This window comes from Crocodylus siamensis, chromosome 2 (genome assembly GCF_052110815.1).
Source record: "Crocodylus siamensis isolate JL-2025a chromosome 2, ASM5211081v1, whole genome shotgun sequence".
NCBI lineage: Eukaryota > Metazoa > Chordata > Crocodylia > Crocodylidae > Crocodylus > Crocodylus siamensis.
The window spans coordinates 168,679,556-168,706,539 of NC_143396.1; the positions used below are offsets into that span (position 1 = coordinate 168,679,556).

General features: G+C 45.0%; 1 protein-coding gene and 1 pseudogene across 1 annotated transcript; both read right to left on the bottom strand.

Moving 5' to 3' along the window:
- Positions 1–311: 311 nt before the first annotated feature.
- Positions 312–24,667, bottom strand: LOC149871208 (proto-oncogene Mas-like; annotated as a pseudogene).
- LOC149871209 (olfactory receptor 5AR1-like) lies at positions 5,643–6,578 on the bottom strand. The gene has a single exon (XM_090034881.1). It carries the CDS (start codon positions 6,576–6,578, stop codon positions 5,643–5,645), a length of 936 nt encoding a protein of 311 aa, XP_089891007.1.
- Positions 24,668–26,984: the final 2,317 nt, after the last annotated feature.

Consider the following 26,984-nt stretch of genomic DNA (forward strand, 5'->3'; position numbering starts at 1 on the left):
AACAGGACTCCTAAACTAGTCATGTTATAATCTAATCTAATGTTTCCCCTTTTCCAAAAAGGGGAACAGGGCTTTCCCTACAAGTGCTAAAGGGACCAGGTTGGGACTTGTGTTTCCTAGGTGATTCTTCATAATCCTGGGAACACACTAGAGGAAAAATAGCCTCCTCTGAGCCTCTGGGGAGGGGAAGATAAGAATTGGACTACTACATCTTTTAAATTTCTGATTTTTTGGTTGGTTTTTTTGCATCTGATCAAAAGAAACTGGGGCAGGACTTGTAAAGTCATAGATGATAATCTTTGAGGTCCCTTCTAGCCCCAACATTCCTTCTCTTCAAAGACCCTCTGCAGGGCAATTTTGCCAGAGCTCCTGAAGCACCACTTCCGGAAGCTCCCAACTACAAAGTAAATACTGGGGTTGTCAGAGCTTTTTAGTGGGATGAGCAAGAGGCATACCACAAATCTAAAATGAAAAACACATCCATTTTCTTAAGGAGGCTCAGGGAACTGGATGGAAGAGAAAGAAGAGGGAGGATAGTGAGCAGAATGACAACATATGGTCTTCTGGACTGATCTTGCCATGAACCACATCAGACCCTGATGGACAGGATCCTACTGGAAATAAGCATTAAAGAAAGTAAGGCCATTACATTAAAATAAAACAGCAGTGATTATTTCAAGAATGTTTACATCTATCAAATACAAAGGAAAAAGTAGACCATTTATCCTGTAGGAGAAAGACCAAACTAGACCACGCTCAATGGCAAATGAGTACTTTGGGTAGTGGAGTCAGTACCATATGGGGCAGTGTACAGGTGTATACCACTCAGTGTTGATGACCATCAAGAAAAATATACTGGTTCTGTACATGAACAGGAAGAGATGAAAAAGAGATTCAGAAATCTACTTGATCATTAATCAAAGTGAGAGAGAGACATACACAGAGAACAGGTGTGACAACGGGCACACTGGGCCACATCTCATGCCAGCCCACCCACCTGTCCCTATGGGGCTGTCTGCCCAGTCTCATCTGCCACAACTGTTGTTTCCATGAACTGGTGGTCAATGCAGGAAACTGCCCTAATGCCAGGGACATCCATCTGCAGCCTAGATCTCCCCTACAGCCCATGCCTCTCAGATGGCATCCACATGTTTGAAACCCACACCATGACTGGCGCTCCTAGGTCTCACAGGGACTCATTCCCCACCTGGAACAGTAGGTCATTGTGCTCAAACTTCCAGTCTTACTTTCATCCCACACTCAGACTCCTTGCAGCTGAGGACTTACTAGGGTCAGGACTCACCCCTAACTCACTGGCTGAGCCCCCTACTCTGCCTGTGACCCAAACCATGGCCTCAGGCATCCACAACTGTACTTTGGTCTCTTTGGCACACATGGGGGTCCTACTATGCCCCCTCTAGGGCCTTCACACCATACCCTACCCTGGGGTCTTCTCATCTCCACGATTAACTATTCACAGGGCTGACCCTTGTACTGTCCTTCAGGCCTACGCCCATTCAGCTCTACTCTATGCAAGTCCACACAACTACATTCCCCATGCTCCCCCCCTCTGGGTTATCCAGGATTTCACATCCCTGCTGGGTTCAGGTAGCACTCTGCTTGCTATGCCCAGCCCCACTACACCCTCCAAAGATGGGGGGCTGGGGTTAAGATACCCATCCTCTCCTTGCCCCAGGAAGGTAACTGGCCTGGTATTTCCTGGGGACTCCTATACCACCCTTCCCCAGCAGGGTGCAATTTTATGTAATCCATAAACCTTTAGTTCCGACCATCTAGATAGTCCATGCAGCTCAACCAAACAATGCTTCTATCTAGATTAACAGCAGCAGCAAACTGCTATGTTTATATAGGCAGCCAGTGTTAAAATGGCTGCTGCAATCAAGCACCTGCTGTCTGCCTGACTCAGCCCTTAAAGTGGTAGGCACTGCAAGTACACTTCCACAACAAGTAGGCAAAACAAGAAACCAAACAAGCAATTACAAAGTTCAAGATGATGGTGGTGAAGGGCCCAGACAGAAGTGATAGTTTTCACCTGATCTGGCCTCAGGAGCAGTCTATAGCCATGAGCAAACTGAAGTGTACAGATGCAGATATCTTCAAAAATGGCCAATCGAGTGAAAATCTGAACCCTCCTTGCATGACGTGGTCAAATGTAGACATTTCAAAACATTATCCTTATATGCTACAAGCCCATTTACTTAGGATATTATCATGCATATAGCAATTACCATTTTATGGGGACTTGTTTACACAGTGGTAAGGAAAAGATAAGCAGAAATACATGAGTGCATTTATCTGCATCTGTTGTACTTGTTTGATGTAAAAATTGACACACTCGTCCCCTAAAAGAACAAAACAAGAAGGTATGTGCTGTGCAGTGTGATCACTCAAAATATTTAAGAGTCACAGAGGTACACCTCTATAGGTGTGGATAAATGTATATGTGAAACACTAGAAATTCAGCCCCCATTACAAATGCTTTGATTTGGAGCAACTCAATGTCACATGAACATAGAGACTGTTCCAAGTTAATGTGCTGTTTCACAATGTGCTGGAGCTCATGTAGTGGTGGTGCACTGCTATTAAAGGGATATCTAACTTAGTTACTTGTGAAGTGAATCTGGTGAGGGAATCTCCCTAAAATCTTCCACAGTCAGAACAAATGTAAAGAATTCATTTAGTTTCTTGGCAATGTTCCAGTCAGCCTGCAGCATACTTTTTACCCTGGTCATTCAAAAGCCCAACTGACTCCCTGGCAGGTCTTTCATGCCTCTTGTGTTTCTCAGTTTTTCCTTAAATTCTTTCTTAGCTTGTCTTACTATGTATGGTTTTACATTCATTTTGCCAGAGCTTATGTTCTGGCAAATCAAATGCCAGAAGGCAAGTTATGGTCAGCACTACAGCACTTATCACTTCCCACACTCCAGTTATCAAAATCAGGGACTAAGTTGTGGCCAGATCCTATTCCACTGCATAGTAAGGAGGAGGACCCATCCTACACTTACAATGTGCTGCTTTCAAGGCACTCCATCTGGTGGCATAAGATTTATTAGTGCTTTTATCTTTTTCTTCCATCCTATACATTTTACCTAATTTTGAATTCATCCATTTTATTTTAATAGTTTTATAGTGATTTCTCCAAGTGTCTCATTTGGGCAGATGTAACAAGGAAGTCACAAAAATGTTTCACAAAAAATCAAAACATACCCATAGCTTATTTTCCTTTAAAAAGCTATACTTTCTGGCATTTTAGTTTGGTTACTTTTTTACAGATAGCCTGTCCATCTGAGAAATGGGTATAAGCTGTAACATAAACCATAAAAAACAACACAGGTTTAGAGAAATTCTGTAGTGAGATAACTGGATCTGTGTATGCAGGGAAATCCATGGACATAATATATCCTGATTTTAGCAAGGCTTTTGATACCATCTTACACAGAATTCTTGCAAGCAAGCTGAGGGAGTAGGGGTTGGATGAATGGACTTTAAGGTGGATAGAAAGGTGGCTGGATTGTTGGGCTCAATGGATAGAAATCTATGACTCAACGTCTAGCTCGCAGCCCATATCAAGTGGAGTGCCCCAAGGGTCGGTCCTGGACTCAGTTTTGTTCAAAATTTTCGTTAACAATCTGGAAGATGGGATGAAGTGCACCCTCAGAGCAAGTTCACAGATGACAAAAGATTGGAGGTGTAGTAGATATGCTGGAAGGTAGGAATACAATTCAGAGTTCCCTAGACAAATTGGAAGATTGAGTCAAAAGAAATGTCATGAGGTTCAACAAGGACAAGTGCAAAATCCTGCACTTAGTACAGAGCAATCCCACACACCCTACAGCCTGGGGACTCATGGGCTGGGAAATAGCTCTGCAGAAAAGGACCTTGGGGTCACCGTGGACAATAAGTTGAATATGAGCGAGCCCCGTGCCCTTGTGGCCAAGGAGGCTAACAGCATTCTGGGCTGCATTAGTAGGAGTGTTACTAGCAGATCATGGGAAGTAATTATTCAGCTCTATTCTACACTGGTGAGACCACATCTGGAGTACTGTGTCCAGTTTTGGGCCTCACACTATAGAAAGGACATGGACAAGTTAGAAAGAGTGCAGTGGGGGGCAATGGAAATGGTTCGAGGGCTGGGGTACATGAGTTGTATGAAGAGGCTGAAGGAACTGGCCTTATTTAGTCTGCTGAAGAGAAAGCAAAGAGAGGATTTCATAACAGCCTTAACTACCTGAAGGGTGGTTCCAAAGAGCATAAAGCTAGATTGTTCTTAATGGTGACACATGACAGAACAAGGAGCAATGGTCTCAAGTTGCAGCAAGGGAGGCTTTGTTTCAATATTGAGAAAAACTTTCTGATTAGGACAGTGGTGGAGCACTGGAACAAGTTACCTAGAGAGGTGGTGGTATCTCCATCCTTGAATGTTTTTAAGAACTGGCTAGAAAAAGCTTTGGCTGGAGTGATCTAGTTGGGGATGCTCCTGCTTTGAGCAGGGAGTTAGACTAAATGACTTCTTGATGTCCCCTCCAACCCTAATTTTCTATGATTCTAAAAAATCTCTAGGCAACCTCAGGATCACTGGCAGAAAGCTAAGTACCACAAAATGGCTCCTGCGCTGTTCTGCATATATTAGGTACAATTTATTTTCCATTCTCCTTACACTCTGGTTTATATAAGTTCCTTGATAGTCTCACCCTGGTAGGCTTTGAAGCAGGAAACTCTGGAATGGAATGAGGTACTATATGACTACTAGAAGCAATGTTTCAGTTTGCTGGCAAGCCCAAGCAGATGCCTCTGCATGAGTTACCTTCAAATAATGTTTTCAAATCCTCCTTCACAACACAAGGGCAGAATAATAATTATTTTTATACATAGGCTGACAAAGGTATAAGATCATATGGCTGAGAGTTGGGACCTCTTCTGAACTTTTTTGTCCATTTCTCAGTGGTGACTAGAGGTGATTTGAATGTAGACAGTCCAGGTGCATGTCTCCCAACACAGTGCTTTAAAACTCTCCAGTTTGGTTGGCATGAAGCCTCATATGTGATAATTTGGAACCCTTAGAATTACTGCCAAGGCTTTCTTCCAACCCTCTGGAGCATACCAGGCATGTTCAGCATGGCAGCTCCTGCAACAGTATCCAGTGCTCCTTAAATAATGCCAAGTTAGCAGCTTTGTGTCAGGGCACCTTTCCTACATTATTGCCCAACCTAATCAAGAGAGCTGTAGGGGCACAATGCATAAGGTAACCTGCAAGTGAAACCACTTGAAATATACACAGAGATATTCTCATGCAGAGGATTTTTTCTTCCCTTCCTATGGCAAAGATAGCCCAAAAGAGAGAGTGAAGAAAGTCCTTTGTAAAAAATGTAGTCTTCTCTGTCCCTTTGATTCACATCTTCATCAGTCACTCTAAATGCTTCTTCTTTCATTGGAGTGTCAGAAATCCAGCTCTACATTTCAGCTGAGGGTTCCTGCAGGACAAGAGACTATAATTTCCTTACAAAAGTTAAAATGGGACTTTAGGACAGGCAATGGTTCAAATTGGCAAACAGAGTAGAAAGCACACATCGCATTCAGCATGCTGTCACTTGTTGAAGGATAATGGCTGGTGTGATCTGGTCTTAGTAAAAAAGAAATTTCTTCGCCATCACTTTAGAAAAGGCGTATTTCACATCCTTGTTCCTCAGGCTATAGATCACAGGGTTCAGCATGGGGATGATGGATGTATAGAAGACAGAAGAAAATTTATCTGTATCTAAGGAATAACTGGAGGTAGGTCTGAAATACATGAATATAATTGTGCCATGTAATAGGGCAATGGAGGTTAGATGGGAGGCACAGGTGCTGAAGGCTTTGCGTCTGCCCTCAGTGGATGGAATCCTCAGCACGGCTACAATGATGAAAACATAGTTGGTGATGAGGAGGAGCAGGATGGAGATTTCAAACACGGTCCCCACGGTGAAAAGTAGCATCTCACTGATAAAGGTGTCAGTACAGGACAGCAAAAGAAGTGCAGGGAGGTCACAGAAGTAATGGTTGACAAGATTTGGACCACAGAAGGACAATCGGAGCAAGCCACCTGTCTGAACCAAGGAGTTCACAATGCCCCAAATATATACTCCCACCATCAGTGAGAAGGACAGCCTCTTGGTCATGACTACTGTATAAAGCAAAGGGTTACTAATTGCAATGTAACGATCATAGGCCATCACAACCAGAAGAAGGAACTCTCCTGCTAAAAACATGGTGAAGAAAAAATATTGAGCAATGCAGGCCTCATACGGAATGGATGTCTTCTCCACCAAGTCTCTCAGGATCTTTGGAGCAGTCACTGAAGAATAGCAGAAGTCCATGAAAGCCAAGTGGCTGAGGAAGAAGTACATGGGAGTGTGGAGGCAAGATTCAGACCTGATTAATATGATCAGCCCGAGATTCCCCATTGCAGTGGCCACATAAATCACCAGGAACACCAGGAAGAGGACATATTGAAGGTCTGGAACATCAGTGAATCCAACAAAAAAAAATTCAGTCACTGTGCTTTGATTTTTGCCAGGCATTTAATCAGTTGATATATATATATGCTGCAATAATATTGATAAACCAGTTATCCACTTAATTAGGTCAACAGAAATACAAAGTCTACATAGTTTTCTTCATATATTAGCTCTCTGAAGTCCATTTTAGTTAGAACCCGGCTAAACCTATGAATTGCAAGACTTAAGCCATAGGCTGTGTACAGATGTGGGGGGAAAAACAGTGCTTTACTTTCAGCTTGGTGTACCCCCACCCAGAGTGCAGCACATGCCCAGAAGAGGCATCACAGTAGTTTGACCTGGCTTGCCCAAAATCTGTATAGATTATATGCTTCAGTGGGGGGTTTTGGTGCTTTATTCTAATAGCAGATTGAATCAGCTTTGGATACAAGTACCAAAAAACCCTGCTAAAGTGCCTGATCAATAGAGATGCTGGGGATCTGGGTCAAACTGATGTGCTCTTCATGTAAAGCACTCTTTTTAAGTTATGATGAAATAATACTGAAGGACTCTCTAGTATTAAAAAAAGAAAGGTTTAATCAGAAGAATGAAGCCTTGCAATTTGAGCAAAAATTAGGCATAAACTCTTCAGTGTAGTGAACTAACATGGGAATTAATGGCAGCCAAGAGAACTGGTAGGCTTGCTGTCCTTGGATGAAAACAAAATAGTTCCCTGAAATAAATTATTTGATTAAAGGCAAATTATTAAACACTATACCCACAAGCAACTGACAAAAAAGTAGTCAATTAATGAGAATGAATTCCAATCAAGCAAATATTGGAATGAAAATGAATCCTCATGTTTCCAGGCTTAAAATTAGCCAAAGTCTCTTAAGGAGTCTTTACACATGCTCTGGGGTGGGGTAAGAGGTAGGAAGGAGAGGCTTTAATTAGAGAGTGTCTCATGTATTCAACATCCCACCCTTCAAAATGGTGTGGGGGTGGAGCTTTAACTAAAGCTCATTTGCTGAGCATTGATTAAAGCATGCCCACTGCTACTTTGAAGCTCCAGGATGCTGAACACCCATGATGTCGAGGATGCAGACTTGATTAATTGAATCTGTTCCAATGTGTGCTAATTAGCATGCATTGGAGCAAGCATCTGGCACATGTATAGGTGACCTTAGGGGTTAGAATGAACTGCTGCACAGGGATGGGGGCAATTCCCACATCTGATTGCTTAAGGGCCTTTACTCTTTCCTCTAATGCATGTGTTCCTGGACAATGTCAGACAGGAGCCTCTCCTCCACCGATGACTGGCCTGAACCACTGCAGCAACACCTATGTTCCTGCACACTGTGGTGTTGTTACATGAAAGAGCTTATCTTTGTTTTCTGACTCTCTTATTCAAGAAAATTGGGAAAATAGGGGACCTCTTTCCCTTTCAGAGAATATTGTTGCACCAGATTTAAAAGAAATATTTACAAAATGTACACTCCTTTTATTCACAAGCAATGAAGTCATAGCCTTCCTTCAAATTGTTTTCTTGGTGAGAACACTTAAATTGTTGTAAATGGAGGTTCACTTTCATCTAGAGAAAAGATGCTTAAAGATAAAAAAACAAAACAAATTTACTGTCATGGGTTTTTGGTTGTAGCCGTGTTGGTCTAAGGACATAGGCAGGCAAGGTTTTTTGAATAGATCTGATATCTTTTACTAGACCAGCTGAATAGTTGAAAAAAAGTTCTTAGCAAGCTTTTGGGTACAATCACCCTTCTTCAGGCACAGAGAGTCTTTACTGTTCTGAGACTCCAAGGAATGAGAGAAGCTAAAAGTGTGGCAGGATGTCAGTGGGGATTGATGTATTTACAATTTTTAAGCAATTTGGAAGCCTGCCAGTGCCTTAATCCCTATAATAAATTACTAACATAAATTCTAAATACCTATACATTTTGGTGTTTGATTTTTGGTTTTTTATCATGGAAAATCAGGTCTCCCCCTGACTCCTTTGCTCACTGGCATGCAGATCTAGCTGTGGCTGTCCCTGCCCCACTCCCACCTCCTATAGCTCTGTGGTGCCAAGCAGCCCTGATATGCCAGTGCCCCACCCATGCTATTGCCCCCAGTCCTCACCCACAGCCCCACAGTCCTGCTGGTGGCCCTCACTCCATATCTACAGCCCCCCACTCCCTCCAGCCCTGGTGGAGGGGCCCACAGCTGCTAGGGCTATGAGGCCAGGAACCCATGTCTGCAAACCCCTGTCCCACCAACAGCACCCAAGCCCCAGCTGCCACCAGTGGGAGGTGGTGGCTGCTGCGGCACAGTGAAGCATGGAGTCTGGCTCCACCTCTCCCACAGGCAACACAGAGTGAAGCTGAGGTGGGGGCAGTTGTGGGTTCTCTGCTCTTGGCTTGGAGATCCTTTCCCTACTGCCCTCCCCCCCAGGAGCCTCTGTGGCCCAGCAGGCAAGACCCAGTGTGGTAGGGCAGACTGGGGCATGGCAGGAAGGCAAGATGCTCCCTGCCCACCAGGCAGTAGCAGGGTGGTGGTGCAAGTTGTGCCTTCTGTAGCTGCCAGGCAGGCAGCGGGCACTTTGCCATGGTAGCACAGGCTCCTGGCACTGAGCATCCCCACCCTGCTCTACCCTGCCATGCTGGGTGCCTCCTGCTTGGCCAGGGAGACCCTTGGAGGGGAGAAGTAGGCAGGGAGCCATGAGCTTGCAGCCACCAGCCTACATCCAGTCCTGCCCGTGCACAAATCTGGGGGGCACGTGACCCTTGTGCCCCACCCCAGGAGTGTATGTGGTGACTGGCATCCAGCCCCCACTACCTTCCCCTGGAAACTGCAGCTCTGTCCCACTCTCTGCCTGGGTCTTGCAGGGTGCACTCCAGCCTCAAGCCCCAAGCCCCACCCCAGCTGGGCAGCAGCCTCAGCCCTGCCCTACTCTCTCTCTCCCTCCCTTCCTATGGGGTCCTCAGTCTTGCCTTCCTACAGAATGTACATGCAGAGAGCTGCTCTCCATGTGCATGTCTACACATGCACATGCATATGGTGCCCCCTGCCCAATCGCACTCCTCCTGCTCCACCCAGCCCCTTGCAGGCTGGAATTCTGCCAGCCTACTGTTTCCCACATTTTTCTCTTTAAAATGATAAAATCTGAGTTTTACTTTGTTTTTCCATGGCAAATGGGAAACCTGGATCTCTGCTTATCAGCTGCTCAATGTGTGCAAGATGACTGAGAATTCTCAGTATGGAAGAAGGCTTAATTTGAAACCAAGACAAGGCAGTTACTAGTTGCCTCCACTGCCAAATGTATCAATGTTACAATTACAATGCAGCCACACTGGGGCAACTCCCTTTGCAGACACCCAATATCAATGTCTTGTCCCTTGTTCCTTAGATACAGATATGTGCTGAAAGGTTAAGCATTCTGGAACACAAGTTTCCTGCCTTGACAAGAAATGCTAAACCCGTCAGCCTATCTACTACCACTATGATCAACTTCTGTGAAAAAAAAATCCACATGCACGGTTCCTGGACATGCCTTTCCCAAAACATAATATACCTAATCCAGTTCACTAAGTGCCTTCACTTAGACACTATGTAGCTAAAACGACACAGTAACTATGTGCTATAATGAACTCTCAGAGAAAAATCAGGATGAAAACAGAAGCACATGCTTTGGAGCACACTTCTGACAGGACAACCACTCCCACTCTGACCTCACTGTCCTTGTGCTCAAAAGAAATCCACCTAACCTCTTTAAAAGCTGTTAAGACACTAAAAATAAGAATTATAGCTTGATTTTTTAGTTGTACAGTATATTTTACCCAACTCCTGAATTCTTTCCACAGAAGGATGGCGAGAATGACCCTCCACGCTTTTGATAGGCCTCGATCTCCGAGTAATAAACTTTTTTGTGATAATTGTGTGCCTGCTATGGCAGAATACCATCTCTGACATTGTCAAAGACAATTTGGTTGCCATGGTCACTGCAGAGGGCAGACACCTCTGACCCCATCAGCTCCAAGTAACCTGAGCTGGTGGGAGAGGGAAACCTACTCCCTCTGCCTGTCTACATGATTGGCCTCACACACCTGGGTGGGGGGTTTAAGCTCTCTATTGTTCTAGAAAATTCCAACATGACTGGGAGGGGGCTAAAGACCCTGCCAGTATACCCAGAAACCAGTGATGCATTTCAAATTGGTTGGCTGGCAGCCAACAGATGCTGGGCTTCATTGGATCAGGTAACTGAGGTCATAAGTAAGGCTGTTTGAGGCTTCGGACAGAGCTTAGGATCCAGAGAAGCTTCAGACACTTCAAGGTCCAAAACAGCACATCCAGGTTGGAGCACTGACCTTGTTTGGCTTCCTGAAGTGGTTCAGAGCCACCTGGGAGCCACCTCCGAGATCCAGCCACAGGGTGTAATGAGGAAACAATAAAATACCTATAACTTTGGTTTTTTTGTCTGATTTGGATGAAATTTTCAGGAATGGTAGACTCTGCAGAGAGGATGAATTCTGCCAAGTTTCAAGAAGATCAGTGCAGGGGCTTGGAGGGAAATGGCACCCCAAATTCTTGAAAGCAAAACTCATGTCACATCTAGGTGTTACAATATAGCAGGCTAAAAACTGTAGGAATGATAGCTTATGACAAGATCACAAAGCCTGCCAAGTTTCAAGAAGATTGGTGTAGGGGTTTTGGGGCAACTGTACCTCAAATTCTTGAAAGTAAAACTCCTATCACATCTATGTGTTACAACACAGGGGGGTCAAAACTGCAGGGCTGGTAGCTCTTACTGTGGCCACAAAGTCTACCAAGTTTCAAGAAGATCGGTGCAGGTGTTTAAGGGGAAGTGCCCAGCAAGCTGTGGACAAGCAAAACTGGTGTCATGGGTGCTTGTGGGACTGTGTCTGTCTTGGGGCAGAGAGGGGAGACACTGCTGCAGGCCTGGCTGCTAAGCTGCTGGGTTCCCAGTTACCAATCAATCAATCCTGATTCACTCAGGAGTCAAGGACTCAGGTACCCGCTCAATACACAGGACCTGGCTACTTCATAAGGACTTAATGATCATCAATTAGCACCTACAAAACCAGGCTAAGGAGAGGAAACAATCAATACAGGCAATCAACTGTCCCAAGACAGACGCAGTCTTGGCACGGGTTTTGTCTGTCAGCAGCCAGGGGTGCAGGGCCCCAGAGCCCCCCTGCGCCGATCTCCTTCACAGCTGGCAGGTGTCACAGCAGGGGCCACCATCCCTGCAGCTGTCACCCCCCTGCGCCTGAACACATGCAGGGTCACCCATGGCACGAGTTTTGCTTGTCCACAGCTTGAGGTTCAGTTGCCCCCAAATCCCTGCACCGATCTCCTTGAAACTTGGCAGGTTTTGTAGCCTCAGTAAGAGCTACTACTCCAGTTTTGACCCCCCTGTGTTGTAACACTTAGACATGACATGAGTTTGGCTTTCAAGAATTTGGGGTACAGTTCCTCCCAAACCCCTGCACCGATCTTCTTGAAGATTGGTAGGTCTCATGCTCTCAGCAGAGGCTACCATCCCTGTAAGTTTTATCCAAATTGTTCAAAAACAACAAAGTTATAGATATTTCATTGATTTCCCCATTATACCCCATGGCCGGATCTCCAAGGCAGCTTCGGAGCTGTTTCAGCCAGATCGAGGCGGAAACCTGATCTGGAGCTCTGGATTGGATCACTGCCATCCAAAACAGCCGGATCTGAAGCCTGATCAGATTGCTGCTAACTCACACAGGCCTAGTCATAAAGGCTATATAAGTGAAGGGCTGCGGGGAGGGGGAGGGGGCAATAGCTATGATGAAAACTTACAGAGAAGCTAAACCATCTGAAGCTCTCTCTCTCTCTCGAAACTCATGAACAAAAAACTGCCTGCCTCCAGAGGAAATCTCTACCTTTCTCTGGATGATACTCGTGAGTAAACTACCTGAGATCTAACTAAATACATAGCTTGCAGTAACTCAGATGTGTCATCAAAGGCTACATGCCACTGTTTGCTCTAAGGTATTTCTCTGATATTACTCTACACTGTACCATATTCCAAACATATTCCTTGTAACCAATAAAGTTTTCCTATTCACTTAGCATGGGAGACTTATTGGGAGAAGGACTTAGATTATGCCTTGAGGTCTCCTTGGTTTGCCTGACTAAGGGACACCACTATTTGTGCTTCAGACTGAAGGAAGCACCCCAAGTTCTTGCAGTGGGTCAGGTACCCTTGAGGACTACTATGCCTGTGTTTCCCAGATGGCACAGGTCCAAGATCAGTCTAGACTCTGGGTGGTGGTTGCATTACCCCCAGGCTTGCAGGTATGCTCCAGGAAGGGGGTGGCCAGATGTGAGGCACCCCCAGAGAAGCACTCAGAGCCTGGAAGGTGGTCAGGCACAGTGAGGTGGGTGGCTAAATGTGGGACCACCTTCTACTGGCCCACCACACCTGCTACCCTTGATAATTTCTCCATCTTCCATTTTTCACTATGTGTGTCCCTGCCTACCTATGATCCAAGACCTGAAGAAGAGTCTTTTGCATTCAAAACCTGTCTAACTTTACCCAACTACATAGCCAGTCCAATAAAAAATATCCCCTATAATAAATTCTTGCCTGTAGGTAATTAAATTTCCTAGATCAAGTAGAGAAATGATAGACGGCAAGAAAGACTTACTCTGCACTTTCAAAGGTCCCAGATGCATGGGGATTTCAGGATCAAAATTCACATTATGTCTTTTACCCAAAGGAAACTGCCTTCTCAGACTTACATTTGCATTGGAGACATCTTTCCTTCCTCGGTCCAAAGAATCACGCTTGGATTAACTAGGCTTATAGACATCTTGGAAGGTCATTAGGAGCCCTGATTCTTGAAGTTATCCCAAAGGAGATCATTAAAATGTTGTTCAGGTCTCCTGAGTGCTAGGAATTGTGACACAAACACAGTGTTTATATCAAAGCAAGGAAAGGGGGTGGGAGGAGGGGAGATTCCATCTAGGGCCCTTACTTTCCTTCAGGTTAAATGTCTCATTTTGTCTGTCTGTTCATTGACTCACTCTGACAGACTCTGCAAGTATGAACATCCCCTGCAGGATAAAATTGGTGGAGATAGAGAAGGTTCTTTCTGAGAGAGACCTTTTTGTGCATGTGGAAACAGGTCAATGATTTTTATGTTAAGTTATCACAAAATCTCGGTCAACAATGCATGTCAGATTTAAACATGGAGAGGAAAACCCTCAGCGTAACTCAATCATTCAAGACACTTGTCCCTTGTTCATCGATGGGTGGTCTACATAAGACACTACTGTGCAATAGCAAGAAGCTACTGCACAGTGGTTAATTGCTACCACACAGCAGTGTTGCTGGGTACTAACTGTGATGCAATGCTACTGTGCAGTAGGAACAAGCCACTGCACAGTAGCTCACTGCTACTGCACAGCAGCATAGGAAAAATAATGTGTGGGGATGGTACTATGCAGTAATGCTAGTTACTGCACAGTCATGTAGTACTTGCTTATGCAAGTACTAAATAACTGCACAGTAACAATTGCACAGTCTCCCACTTGTGCACATGCACCCAGTATATGATTTAGTGGAATGAAAGGAGGGGCTTAACACATATGTCAAGATCTCTAGGCTCCCCCAGGGTAGTAGTCCAGGGGCTGGCAGAGAGCACCACACCAGGAGACAACTGTCTTCTGGCCAAGGCTGGGACAGTAGGAGCGGTGACAGTAGGAGAGGTACTGGATTGGCAACTGATGTGGCAGCTGCAATGGATTGAAGATCTGACCCTGTACCACAGAGTAAGGATGTGATGGGGAACTTACTCAAGGCAAGCACCCCATCAATGGGGGAGACTTTTTACCTGTAACCTCTGTATTCCTGGGGAAGCCTGGAGTAGTACCCAGCCTGTCTGACTCATAAAGGACTCCCCCTCCACCACCACCCCCCAACTTCTGCCTGAAGTTCAGAAGAAGGACTTACAAAAGGCAATGAAGATGCTGTGGGAAACACACCTAAGCCCCTCTGGACAAGGGTGACAGGATTAAGGCAACTCCCCTAGTCTCATTTACATCAAAGATGGGACAGGGAGGCATCTCCATTAGCAATCAGAGTGGAAGACAGAAATTCCAGGGCAAGGACCATACTGAACTCTGGAACCAGAGAAGCAGGGGAGCACTGCATGATGGGGGATCTTTGCTCCAGATGTTTATCAGCCCATGCCTGCACACACCCAGCTCAGCATTTATCAGACCGATTCTAGTGATTAATCCTTTATTGGTATCCAAAATACTGAATTTGGCTGATTGCATTGTGAGGTCCTTCGGAGTTACACCGCCCATAGCCAGGAATGATCAGTTCCTCTTGTTCAGCATAAACAGAACAACTCTGGTATACTCCCTTGAGGCATCATTTACCCATAAACAACCATCATGTTCACCCTTGAACCATTGTCATTTCCCTACCAAAACCAAGCTGGAGTGACGGTTCTGGTGCTTGGATCCAAAAACTGCACCAGTTCCTCCAGGACTTCACCATCTCTTTTTTCTGCCTGGAATACCTTCACTGATCGTGCTTGGGGCTCTGCCTGTCTCAAGCACCTCAGACCCTAAACTGAACAGCATGTCTATGAGCTCTAATAAACCTCAACCGGTTCAAGCTTCACTGAGTGGTGAGACCCTAACTCTCTCTCTCTCTCTGTTTAAGCCCACTTTCTAAACCTCAGACCTGATTTAAGCTCTCTCCCCATTTCTCTCTTATTCCAGGCACAGAGTTCTAAACCTGACTCTTATTGATCAAACTTCAGCTAGATTTCCCAAATACCCAATTGAAACCATGTAATATTGTAAATGTTTCCTTTGGTTATCTCTCCTTGTATAGCTATTGCTACTAGTATCATTGTAAGTTTCATATACCTGGCAATAAAGTAACTGTTCTGGTCGCACTGGTTGCCATACTCTCTCTGAACCTTGTTTACTCTTTCTTTTCCTCGACTTCCCCATTTGCTCTGCAGCAGTGCTCCTCTTACTGAAGCCAAAGATTCCTATAACACGCAAAAATCCAGTGGGGTCTGCTCATCAAGCTAGTGGAGACCTCTCTGGACCTGTTAGTGATGCCCCTGTTGATGTATGACAGGGTGTGGTTGGCTCTGCCTATGGCTTCGTCACATTGGCGACTCATATTCATCCTGGAGTCAATCCTGACTCCAAGATCCCTCTCTGCCTCTGTGCTGCTGAGAGGGTCAGCCCCTAACCTATAAAGACCAAGGTGAAAAAGACATTGAGTACTTCAAGCCTCCACTAGGTTACCTTTCCCATTCATTAAGGGACCCACACTTTTCCTGATCCACTTGTTGCTGACACTTGTAGAAACCCTTCTTGTTGCCCTTCATATCCCTTGCTAGCTGCAACTGCAATTGCATTTTAGCCTTCCTCATTTCACCCCGCATGCCTGAGCAATATTTTTATACTACTCCACAGTCATTTGTCCAAGTTTACATTCTTTCAAGCTTCCTTTTTGTGTTTTATCTCACCAAATAGTTCTCTGCTAAGCCAAGAGGGTCTTCTACCATACTTGCTATTCTTTCTGTGCATCCTGTGCCCTCAGTAAGGTTTCTTGAAACCAGCTTTCCTGGACTCCTTTCCTCCTCAGACTGGCCTTCTAGGATATCCTGACCATCAGTTCCCTGAATAAATTAAAGTCTGCTTTTCTGAAATGCAGAGTCTTTAATGCTCTCCTTCTTTCCTGTCCTTGGGATCCTGAACTCAATCATCTCGTGGTCACTGATTCCCAAATTGCCATCCACTACTACATTCCCTATCAATTCTTCCTCCTTTGTGAGCAGGAGGTCAAGAAAAGCATGGCCCCTCGTTGGCCGCTTCAGTACTTGCACCGGGAAGGTGTCCCCAGTACTCTCCAAAAACTTCCTGGATTGCTTGCACACTGCTGTATTGATCTCCCAACAGCTGTCAGGATGATTGAAGTGCCCCATGAGAACAAGGGCCTCTGATCTGGAAAATTTGGCTAGCTTCTTGAAGACAGACTCATCTACCTCATTCTCCTGTCCTGGTAGTCTATAGCAAAAACCTGTCACATCACCCTTGTCACTCTCCTTCTGACCATAAATCAGAGCATTTCAACAGACCTATCTCCAATTTCATAACAAATCTCTGAATAATCATACTGCTCTTTTACATACAGCACAACTCCTTCTCTTGTCTTCTGCCTGCCCTACCTGAACAGTTTGTACCCATCTATGACAGTGCTCCAGTCATGTGAGCTATCCCACCAAGTCTCTGTTATTCCAATCACATCATAGTTCCATGACTGTGCACGAACTTCCAATTCTTGCTGCTTGTTTCTCAGGCTCCATGCATTTTTATATAGACATCTGACGTAACTAGCCAATTGCCCAGAAGGATAGGTTCCCAGAAACAAAGGAGAGGGAAGAGAAAGGTTAGATGTAAGCAGTTTAAGAGAAAAAAGCTGTATGTTTTTCCTGATAGAGACTGTGTGGGCTTCAGTGTAGAAGGACTCTGCCTCTTGTATTGCTGTCCACTGATAAAGGTTGTTTTGTTTTAAGAAGAGCCACCTCCTTTATTGTTTGGGGCTTCAGGTGTACTCCATCCCCTTGAAGAAGGAAACTCCTTTTACAGGAGCTGAACCAGAAGATAGCTGTTTAAGGAAGAGCTATGTATAACTCCAGATTATTATGTATACTCCTGCAAGGGGTAGGAGAGAGGGTCTGAGGAACCAAAATACCAGGTCTAGAAGTCCAATGAGCCAGGGGGTTACCTACTCTACACTGGTAAGGCTACACTTGGAATACTGTGTTGAGTTTTGGGCACCCCTCTACAGAAAGGATGTGGATAAATTGGAGAGAGTCCAGCAGAGGGCAACAACAATGGTTAGGGGGTTGGTATATGACTTATGAGGAGAAGCTGAGGGAACTGGGCTTATTTAGTCTGCAGAAGAGAAGACTAAGCTGGGATTTCATAGCAGCCTTTAACTACCTTAAGAGGAGTTATAAAGAGGATGGAGCTAGACTGTTCTCAGTGGTAGCATGTGACAGAACAAGGAGCAATGGTCTCAAGTTGAAGCAAAGAAAGTTTAGGTTGGATATTAGAAAGAAACTTTTTCAGTAGGAGGCTGCTGAAGCACTGGAATGGGTTACCTAGAGATGTTGTGGAATCTCCATCCTTGAAGGTTTTTAAGGCCAAGGGCAGGCAAAGTCCAGTCCATGGGCTGTATCAGGCCCATGTGGACTCCATTTCCCAGCAACCCCTGCCCACATTTCTGTGGCCTATTTCTATGGAGACCCCAGCAGCAGCTGTGATGTGACAGTGCAGGGGGCAGAGTTTCCATGGGGACAGGCCCCACCAGTATTGGCAGGGTGCATGGCTGGGCAAGGAACTGCTCTGGGGCTGGGATCTTGTGATAGTGACAATGTGGTCCAGAGCCAGGGCAGAGCTGTGATCTGCTGCCCATATGCCCCAGGCAGGGGCATGCAGGCAGCAGATCATGGCTCTGCCCTGGCTCCAGACCACATTGTAACCACCACAAGATCCCAGCCCCAGCTCTGGAGCAGCTCTTCACCCAGATGCATGCCCTACCATTACTCTTTGGGCCAGTCTCCATGGAAATCCTAGCCCCACACTGCCACTACCCTGCTGCTTCTGTGGTCTCAATGGAAATCAGCCACAATGATACAGGCAGGAGCTGCAGGGAAATGGAGTCCGGCTGCTGTCCTGATCCACAATTTTGCCCACCCCTGTTTAAGACTCATCTCAAAGCCCTACCTGGAATGATTTAGTTGGGGATGGCCCTGCTTTGATCAAGGGGTTGGACTATATGACCTCCTGAGTTCCTTTCCAACCCTTTCTATGATTCTGTGATTCTATAATACTCTAGAAAATATTCCTCAGCTGGCTTCAGGGAGTTAAAAAGAGTGTACAAGGCTAGGTTTCCAAGAAAATGCCCCCCTGGGAAACCTGGGAAACAATCAAAGCATGGCCAGTATCCACATGATCAGGTCTTGGCCCTATTAAGGCCTTACATTCTGAATGTATTCTGAGACTAAGGAGAAAATAATGCTGGGAAAGGAATGAAGCTCATAATTCAGCAAGCCCAGGGTGTGTTCCTGCCTGGAGGAAATTATGATAAAAGCCCAAGAGCCATAGAACTGGAGATCTGTAAGAAAACTAGGCATCTGGAGCCAGCCCAGCACTGGTTTCCTGTGGAGAAGGAGCTGGAACAGAGCCCAGGAGGGTCTAGGAAAAAGCCAAGAGAGCCTCTTCCTAGACCCTTCCAGCAGCAAAAGTGAGGGGTTAGGAGTGGGACTTCCAGTCCCAAGATGGCAGCCAGGGGGCAAGGCACCTGTCGGGGGTGGGGCTTAACAGTTTGACAAGAGGTGTACTTTTGCAACCCTCAGCAGCTCACCAAAATGTGTTAAGTGGCCCTTCAGACAAAATAGTTGCCCAGCCCTGACCTATGGTCTGACACAGTAAATGACAGTTCTTACATTCTTATGAGGGTCTGGGCTTCCCCAGGGATTATCTGCACTGCAGCAGTGATGTGTTCCAGCCAGGATGGGCCATCCACACTCCATCCACTCATATCAATAGGCTTCCTCCAAACCTGATGAGGCTGCTCTGGCTTTATCCACAGTTAAGACATGACCTGAGCAGAAGCCAAGAGTGGCTCTACAAGGGTATGTGTGTTAAGATTTTCGGACACCTCATACCCACATCTCCCTCAAGAATTATACCCTGTTCCCTATTCTGGTGCTTATCCACCCACTGTTGCTACTGGATTCCTTCCAGCCTTTTTTGTCTAGTTGCAGTGTTCCCAGGGGACTGACTGACTATCTTGACTCTCCTTATTCTGTACCAATGTTGCTCAAGTTTACAGATGGTGCTTTCAGTTCTGGGGTTACCACAAAGCATAATTATAATCTTCCTGGAAAGAAGATACATTATATGAACTGTCACAATTATTCATAGAATTAATTTCAGGGAGCATTATTTCCCCATGCATAGATGTTCTTTCAAGTTGATTTAACCACCTTCTTGTTTGGTGTTTTTCAAAAGCTCATGATAAGTTAAGTTCATTTTTATCACTTTTATTGGGGTGTGGATCATTTTATTCTGATGTACAGTAAAAGCTGTGTTAACTGGCATCCTTGGGGAATGGGGAGTGCCGGTTAATCAAATATGCCAGTTACCTGAGAGGTATCTTTGCCTGTTCAGGCTGCCACATCTGTTGCCTCCAGTGCACCAGGACTTTCACTTTCTAGTGTCAGTGTGCCAAGGCACAGGGAGGGGGGCCCTGTGCAGGCTTCTTTGCCCTGGGTAGTGACAAAGTGGGACTCAGCGAAACTGGAAATGTCACAGTGGGACTTCCAGTTTTGCTTTTGTCTCATTGATTGGCATGCCAGTTAATAGAACATGCCAATTAATAAAGTCCTGGATAGCACAGCTTTTGCTGTACATATCTTTGCAATTTCATGACATTACTTAATCAAGGAGTTGATAATAAGATTATAGAATCATAGCAATGTAGAAAATTAGAATTGGAAGGGATCTCAGGATGTCATCTAGTCCATCCTGCTGTTCAAAGTAGGACCATCCACAACTAGATCATCCCAGCCAAAGCTTTGTCTAGGCAGGACTTAAAAACCTCCAAAGATGGAGATTCAGCAATGTCACTGGGTAACCTGTTCCAGTGTTTTACTACCCTTCTCATGAGAAAGTTCTTCCTATCTAACCTGAACTTCCCCTACCGCAACTTGAAAAAAAGCCCCACTCACCGGGTGCTGTTGGGTGGAAGGATGGCGATCCCTGCTGCCCCCCCACTGCCCCATGCGGGGGCTCTTCCATGAGCCCCTTGACCCCCCTTCACTCCCCCAAGTCCCCCACTGCTGCCCCAGCTGCCCTATCTCTGGCTCTTTATGAAAAAAAAAAAAGCTGAGAAAACCTCAGGATTCATGGCTCCTACAGCGGCCTGAAGGCTTCAGGGGGCTCATACAGAGATCCCCAGGCAGCATGGGGCAGTGGGGGGCAGCAAGAACCCCACACCCAGCAGGAACGGTGAGTTGGGGGGTTTTCTCGGGGTTTTTTTCCTAAAGGGCTGGAGCTGCGGTTGGCAGGGCAGCCGTGGAAGGGCTGGGGGGGCAAGGAGGGAGTCGGGGGGCTTGTGCAAAGCCCCCCACACAGTGGGGGGCAGTAGGGATTGCCCCCTTGCCCAGCAGCACCTGGTGAGCTAGGGTTTTTTTTTTCAAGTGCCAGGAGGTGGTGCAGGCAGGGCAGCCATTGCTAGCCTGGAGGAATGGGCAGGGGATGGGCTTGCCTGATTCAGAATCGATTCAGAACAGTAATTCAAATCACCAAATCAATTCACTGTCCCCTGAATTGGCAGAATCTGAAGCGAATACTAGCTGATTCACACAGGCCTAATATATATATTTTCCATAGTTAAAATGAAACATCACATAGATAGATAGATAGATGTGTGTGTGTATAGACACACGCACACATACAGACAGACAGACATATGTATGTGTGTTTGTATGTGGTGTTTCATTTTAACTATGGAAAATGTGGATTCTGGGTTACTTTTTTGAATCCAAAAATTGGGTTTGTTGGGGGTTTTTAATCAGAGAAAACCAGGATCCCTGATAATTTGTAAATACTGATATAGATCACCTCTATGGCATGGGAATTAGTGCAGAGGCTTCATTGTCCAAAATGTCTTTTCACCTCTATACATCTCAAGAAAAGGAAATAAAGTGCATCATATATCATGCTGATATATCCTTTTGCCTTGTTAATGCTGGTCTTCCTTCCATTTTTGTGTCTTTAACAAAAATGTCTAGGAGATTTCTAATGGTGTTTCTGCCACCCCTAATAAACTCATGTAAAACCCTGAGCCTCCTTGAACTCTTTATAAGTGCAACTGTGGGCATTAAATTAAATCTGTTTTAACCCCATCTCCAGCCCCCTCCTTCTTAAGACCACAAAATTTTGAATGACTCCAGCTTTTCATTTTTGATAATTCAAGGAAAGAGATTAGGGGAGCTAAAAGAGGAGTTCTCTGGGGTTCCTTCAAATTAGCTTTATTGAGTCAGAGTGAATCACCCAATGAGTAGTGACAAGGAACAGATTTAAGCCACAAACTTATTTGGATACACAGTGAAAGCAGAGATGGAGCAAAAATGAAACACACACTCCAGCCACTGATGTGGCTTGTTTTTAATTAAAAATGGGACTTTGGGTATCTATGGTGATGACCCAGTGTAATCTAGAGTTTTCCCTTTCAGTGTTAGGTGTATGTGCAACATGGGCTCAGGTTGTTGGGCAGTGTTCTGGAAGTAAGGGGGCTTTGGCCTCTGTCCCTGCTTCTGCCCACAATGGTGCTCTTCATTTTACATTTAATAGTCCTTGGACTAAATAGACAGCGGTAGAAATAGGTGTAGGTGTAGGAATTCAGCCCCAATAGGTGAAAAACCTAGGGCACCTTTCTTCTAGGGCAGTGTCTCATTCACTGAGCCACCCTTGATTTGTTGTGTGCCATTTCTTCTGCCTCCACATATCTTATCTTTTTGGCTATCCAGTAGGATATCTTCACTAGGTGGAAGACGCTCTTAGCCTTGTTTGTCCCAAAGCCCTACACAGACATCACTCACCTAAGGAGTAGAGGGAATTGGGTCATGATGTCTGTTGAACTAGTAATGCTTCATGCCTGTAAAGTACAACAGCTATTTGGAAGAGTGCCATCACAGGTGAGGTCTCTATATACAGACACTATACATTTAGCTGCTAAACAGTTCTGCCCTTCAATATTGTAGGTTACCTCCACTGAAGGAGAACAGTACTTGATGAAATTCACAGAAAACATAGGGTACAGATAGAAGTGGAGCTCCTCACTGTAACTAAGAATGCTTTGCAGGAAGCATTCTGAATTACAACAGTCCCTTGGAACAAATAGATGTTCACCATTGGCTCCAGGGGAGAGGGGAATTTAGCTTCTGGCTGCAACCTAGAGTTGGTTTCTCCTAGCAATGGCCCCTCCTTCCTGTGAATCTGCAAAGATTTCAGAATGGGAGCAGGGAAAGAGTGCAAAGGGAGCACATTCTAGGGCCCCCCAGCCAGTGATAGAAGGTAGGGATAGGTGAATTGGGGCCCCTCACCACCACCTCGGGGTAGGGCTCTAGTACACCCATATCACCCTCCAGCAGGAGCTGAAAAACCCCCAAACCAAACTCCCTCTACTCCCTTTCCCCACTCCCATTATAAAAGCAGTGTCAGGCTGGGAGGCAGCACAGACCAAAGTTACAGAAGATGCTGTATTTTGAAACATCTTCACCTGACCCCTCATGCAATAAAGGTTTTGATTTTAATCCAATAAGCCATTTTTTAAAGCTGTCTGCAGTCATGCGTTTGTGTTTGGTTAGGTTTGTAAACCACTTTCTGTGGCCAGATCAGGTGAAAATTGTCACTTCTGTTCTGGGCTATTCACAGTGGTGGTCCTGGTCACACTTCTCCCTCCCTCTATTATGCTACTACCAACTGCACAGGCAAATGGGAATAAAATGTGAATACGCTTTTGAAAAATCAGCCACCAGTCCTTTGGCCTTCCTCATATATTGGCCTATGAGTAGTTCATCTCCTGTCTCCACCCTGGGCATTCTGCATGTCTTGGACTAATGACACCGATGTTCTTGAGATGTCATGGGGACCCAAAGGAGTGGAAAACCCATTTTGTCTTGTCCTCCTAGAACTTGGGGCATTCATGGCTCCTGTTTAGGGTAAGGGCACACAAACACACAAGACAGCAATTGTGAGACTTTTCATTCATGGTGACTTTTAAGAAAACACAAAGGAAAGTAGGTACAAAGAATCATTGTGGTGATTATCTTCCATAGAAGAGTCCAAACACAACAGTTTCTTACTAATTGTGTTGTATTTTTTGGTTGTGGGGGGAAGGGGAGGATGACTCAAACACAGACTTACATGAATGAAAGTCATATAAAGAATAGCCTTTTGCATGCATAAGAATAAATGACTTGCACAGAAATAGTTTTCCATCATTATTTTTCCTGACTACAAACCTTTTACTCAACATATTTTTATGGAAAATCCTGGTAACTAAGTTGACACAAAGATAAAATTACCAAACAAAAGCTTCAATTTGCTATGGATTTTATAAAAATGGAATCCTTTAGGTCACTATGGCTCTATTCTTCTTTCATTGAAGTCACTAGGACTTTGCTCACTGATTCCTAATGGAACAAGTTCAGGACTAATGTGACCCATGCATTTTCTTTGAGAACACCCAGTTCCGGCGGGACAGATTCTAAAGAACAATCCTGCATGGTAGGGTGCAAAAATAGAGGACTGACCTCATAGGGACTCACCTCCAGTCAGCCCTTTTCATTTCTGATTTCTTTGACTCTATCTTCTAAGAAAAACTCTTCCCACAGAACAGCCTATAGGGATTTCAGTGGCTGTCTCCATTGCCTCAACCCTGGGGGCTTCTCCTTCCTCTCTAGGGTCTTCCTCCTCTTCAAAAACCTTCTGGATTGCAACCTTGACTGATTGCCTAAACTGTCATTTCCTGTATCTCCCAACTAGGAAGTAAACAAGGATTCATGCTACTGTTCACAGTGGCCAGCATGAGACACACTTGAAGGGAAAAATCAAGATGGAGAAAAAGAAGGAAGGCTCTGGACAACAAAGGGAGCAGCAAAGAGGAGGAAGAAGAGGATACTTAAGAGTCTTCCTGGCTTACATCATTGTGAATCACATCGAACCTTGATAAACAGTATCAGATTGGAAACTAACACGATTAGAGGGAAAATCAGGAAATTTAGAGCAACAGCGGCCATGAGTATTGCCATACAATTGACAGGTACTACAAATACACCAGAAAAGCATTTTAGTCTCATCATCAGGCAGGAGAGACCCCAAAGCAGGGCACACACAACAGCAGATAAGTGATTTTGGTGATGGAGTCAGTGCCAAATCAGCCAGAATACAGACAGACACCTCTCAATGCTTGCAGCTGTCAGGAGACACAGGCTGGTCCTAAATGTGAACTTGGCATTAACAGTAAAGTTTGGATTGTGTTGCAAAAAATGTGATATAAAAACAAAATACATTTGGACAGTGTGTGCTGTAGTGCAAGCGAACAGACACAACTAGAATCCAGCATCAACTACAGCCAAGTTCAGGATGTAGAGGGTGAGATTTCCATGCAAAGGGGCTGTTTTAAAAAAGGAATGAATAGTTGTAGCTAGGATGATCCAGGAAATATGTGAGAAGCATATTTCCTCCTAAGGGAGGAAAAACATGTAAACCTGAAACCTGTATATTAGGAGATTAAATACTGTGAAGAAACCGCTGTGAGGAGCAGGAAATGAAAATCAATGATGGCCACATCCAGGATAGTGAAAAAGTGCCTCTTTATGCAGAAGCCAAGGAAACAGAATGATCCTGTTACCCTCCCATTTCAAGCAGACATATGATGAGAATAACCCTGATAATGCCATGTCAGTTAGATCTTATATTTGTCATTCAGTCCTGTTGTATCTATTTCCAGTATCCCAGCTGGACTCTGTAAAAGGAAGAGACATTGTGCCCAGCTCACTCACCATGCATCCTTTGCTGTGAAAGTTGGTCTCTCACACACATTCCTGTTAATAGAAAAGAGAGAGAAGTGAAACAGTGACTCAGAGGATGTCTCTAAACCTCAAAATTTTTATGCTATGTATTGAAATGGTATTGTGCACTGTTCTGCAAGTGCTCTCTCTTTAACCAATAATTCTCAAACTTCTTAAAATTAAGGCACCCATACAAAATGTCAATTCATGGTTTTCACTCATTTTTTGACAGTGGTAAAAAAAAAATAGAGCAATTTGTCTGTTGCAAGGAACTCAAAAAGACAACATGGGGGAAAGTTTTTAACATTGTGGATTCCTGTTTGAAATCTCTGGCTTTAACTTGTGAATAATGTGTAGGTGTTTACACACCTGACAGTGCTGAAATTGTGGGACACCCTGTGGCACCTTTGAACAGATCTCATGACACCCAAGGTGTCATGGCATCTTGGTTGAGAATTACTGTCCTAAATTGTCCAGAGGAGGGCCACTCGCATGATCCGGGGACAACAGGGCAGACCCCACCATGAGAAACTGCGGGACCTGAACCTGTTCAGCCTTCACAAGGGAAGGCTGAGGGGGAATCTGGTCTATAAACTCACTAGCAGGGATGAGCAGGGTTTGGGAGAGACCTTGTTTCCCCTAGCACCCCCTGGCATAACAAGGAATAACAGCCACAAGTTGTTGGAGAGTAGGTTTAGATTAGACATCCATAAGAACTACTTCACAGTCAGGGTGGTTAGGATCTGGAACCAACTTCCAAGGGAAGTGGTGCTGGCTCCTATCCTGGGGGTCTTTAAGAGGAGGCTTGATGCCTACCTGGCTGGAGTCATTTGAGCCCAGTTTTTCTCCTGCCCAAGCAGGGGGTCGGACTTGAAGAGCTACAAGGTCCCTTCCAACCCTGCTTCTATGATTCTATGAAGCAGATTACTTCCCTTTTTATAGTGCTGCAGTAGGATAATTAGTATTGTGGTGTAAAGGGTAAATAGACTTGTATACACAGTGCTGCATTGTCCCAATAATTCCAGACCCTCCCCAGTCAGACAGCCTAGAACCACCAGATTCCAATGAATTTGAGTAAGAAATAGGGAGAGAGTGGCTGTGGAGAAAGCTAGGAACACAGAGACATAGAATAAAGCAGATAGGTGAGGATCAGCCTGGACAGAAGGAGATAAACAGAGAGAGATCGTGAGAGAGGGGGCTAAGGGATACAGAGAACTTGGAAGAACAAAAAATAGCAAAGGGCAATCATGAGGAGTGAAAATTGGTGAAAGAGATGCAGGAGAGCAAAAGAGAGAGACTAGAGAGGACACAAAATTGAGAGGAAAACCTGGACCACATTGAATTCTACAAATATTATTACAATGGATAATGGTTTCCATAACATTTTACCACTTGTGGTTGCAGATGCCTCCTTGCTGAACACAGAACAGTGTTAATGTTAATATAGAGTAACAAAGAAAATTAAAAGAAGTCAAAAGAGTAAGGCCTGTGAGGTTCCTTACAATTGTTTGTGCCATTAGTGGAGTGACGCACCCAGCAAGTGCAGACCAAGGAGGCATCCTGTGCAGGAACAGAGGGGGTTAATGCAGGAGTCCTGAAAATGATAATGAGCATTTATACACATGCTCTGGGAGTGGGGGGGGAGCACTTTAATTAGAGCAGCTCTGACAGTACCTATACATGTAGAGCGAGGCTGCTCTGATGCACTGTAATTACAGCACATCATAGCAGACTCGATTAATCGAGTCTGTGGGAGTGTGGTAATTACTATGCACCAAAAGACTCCAGTGTCTCATGTATCAGCATCCCTGCACTG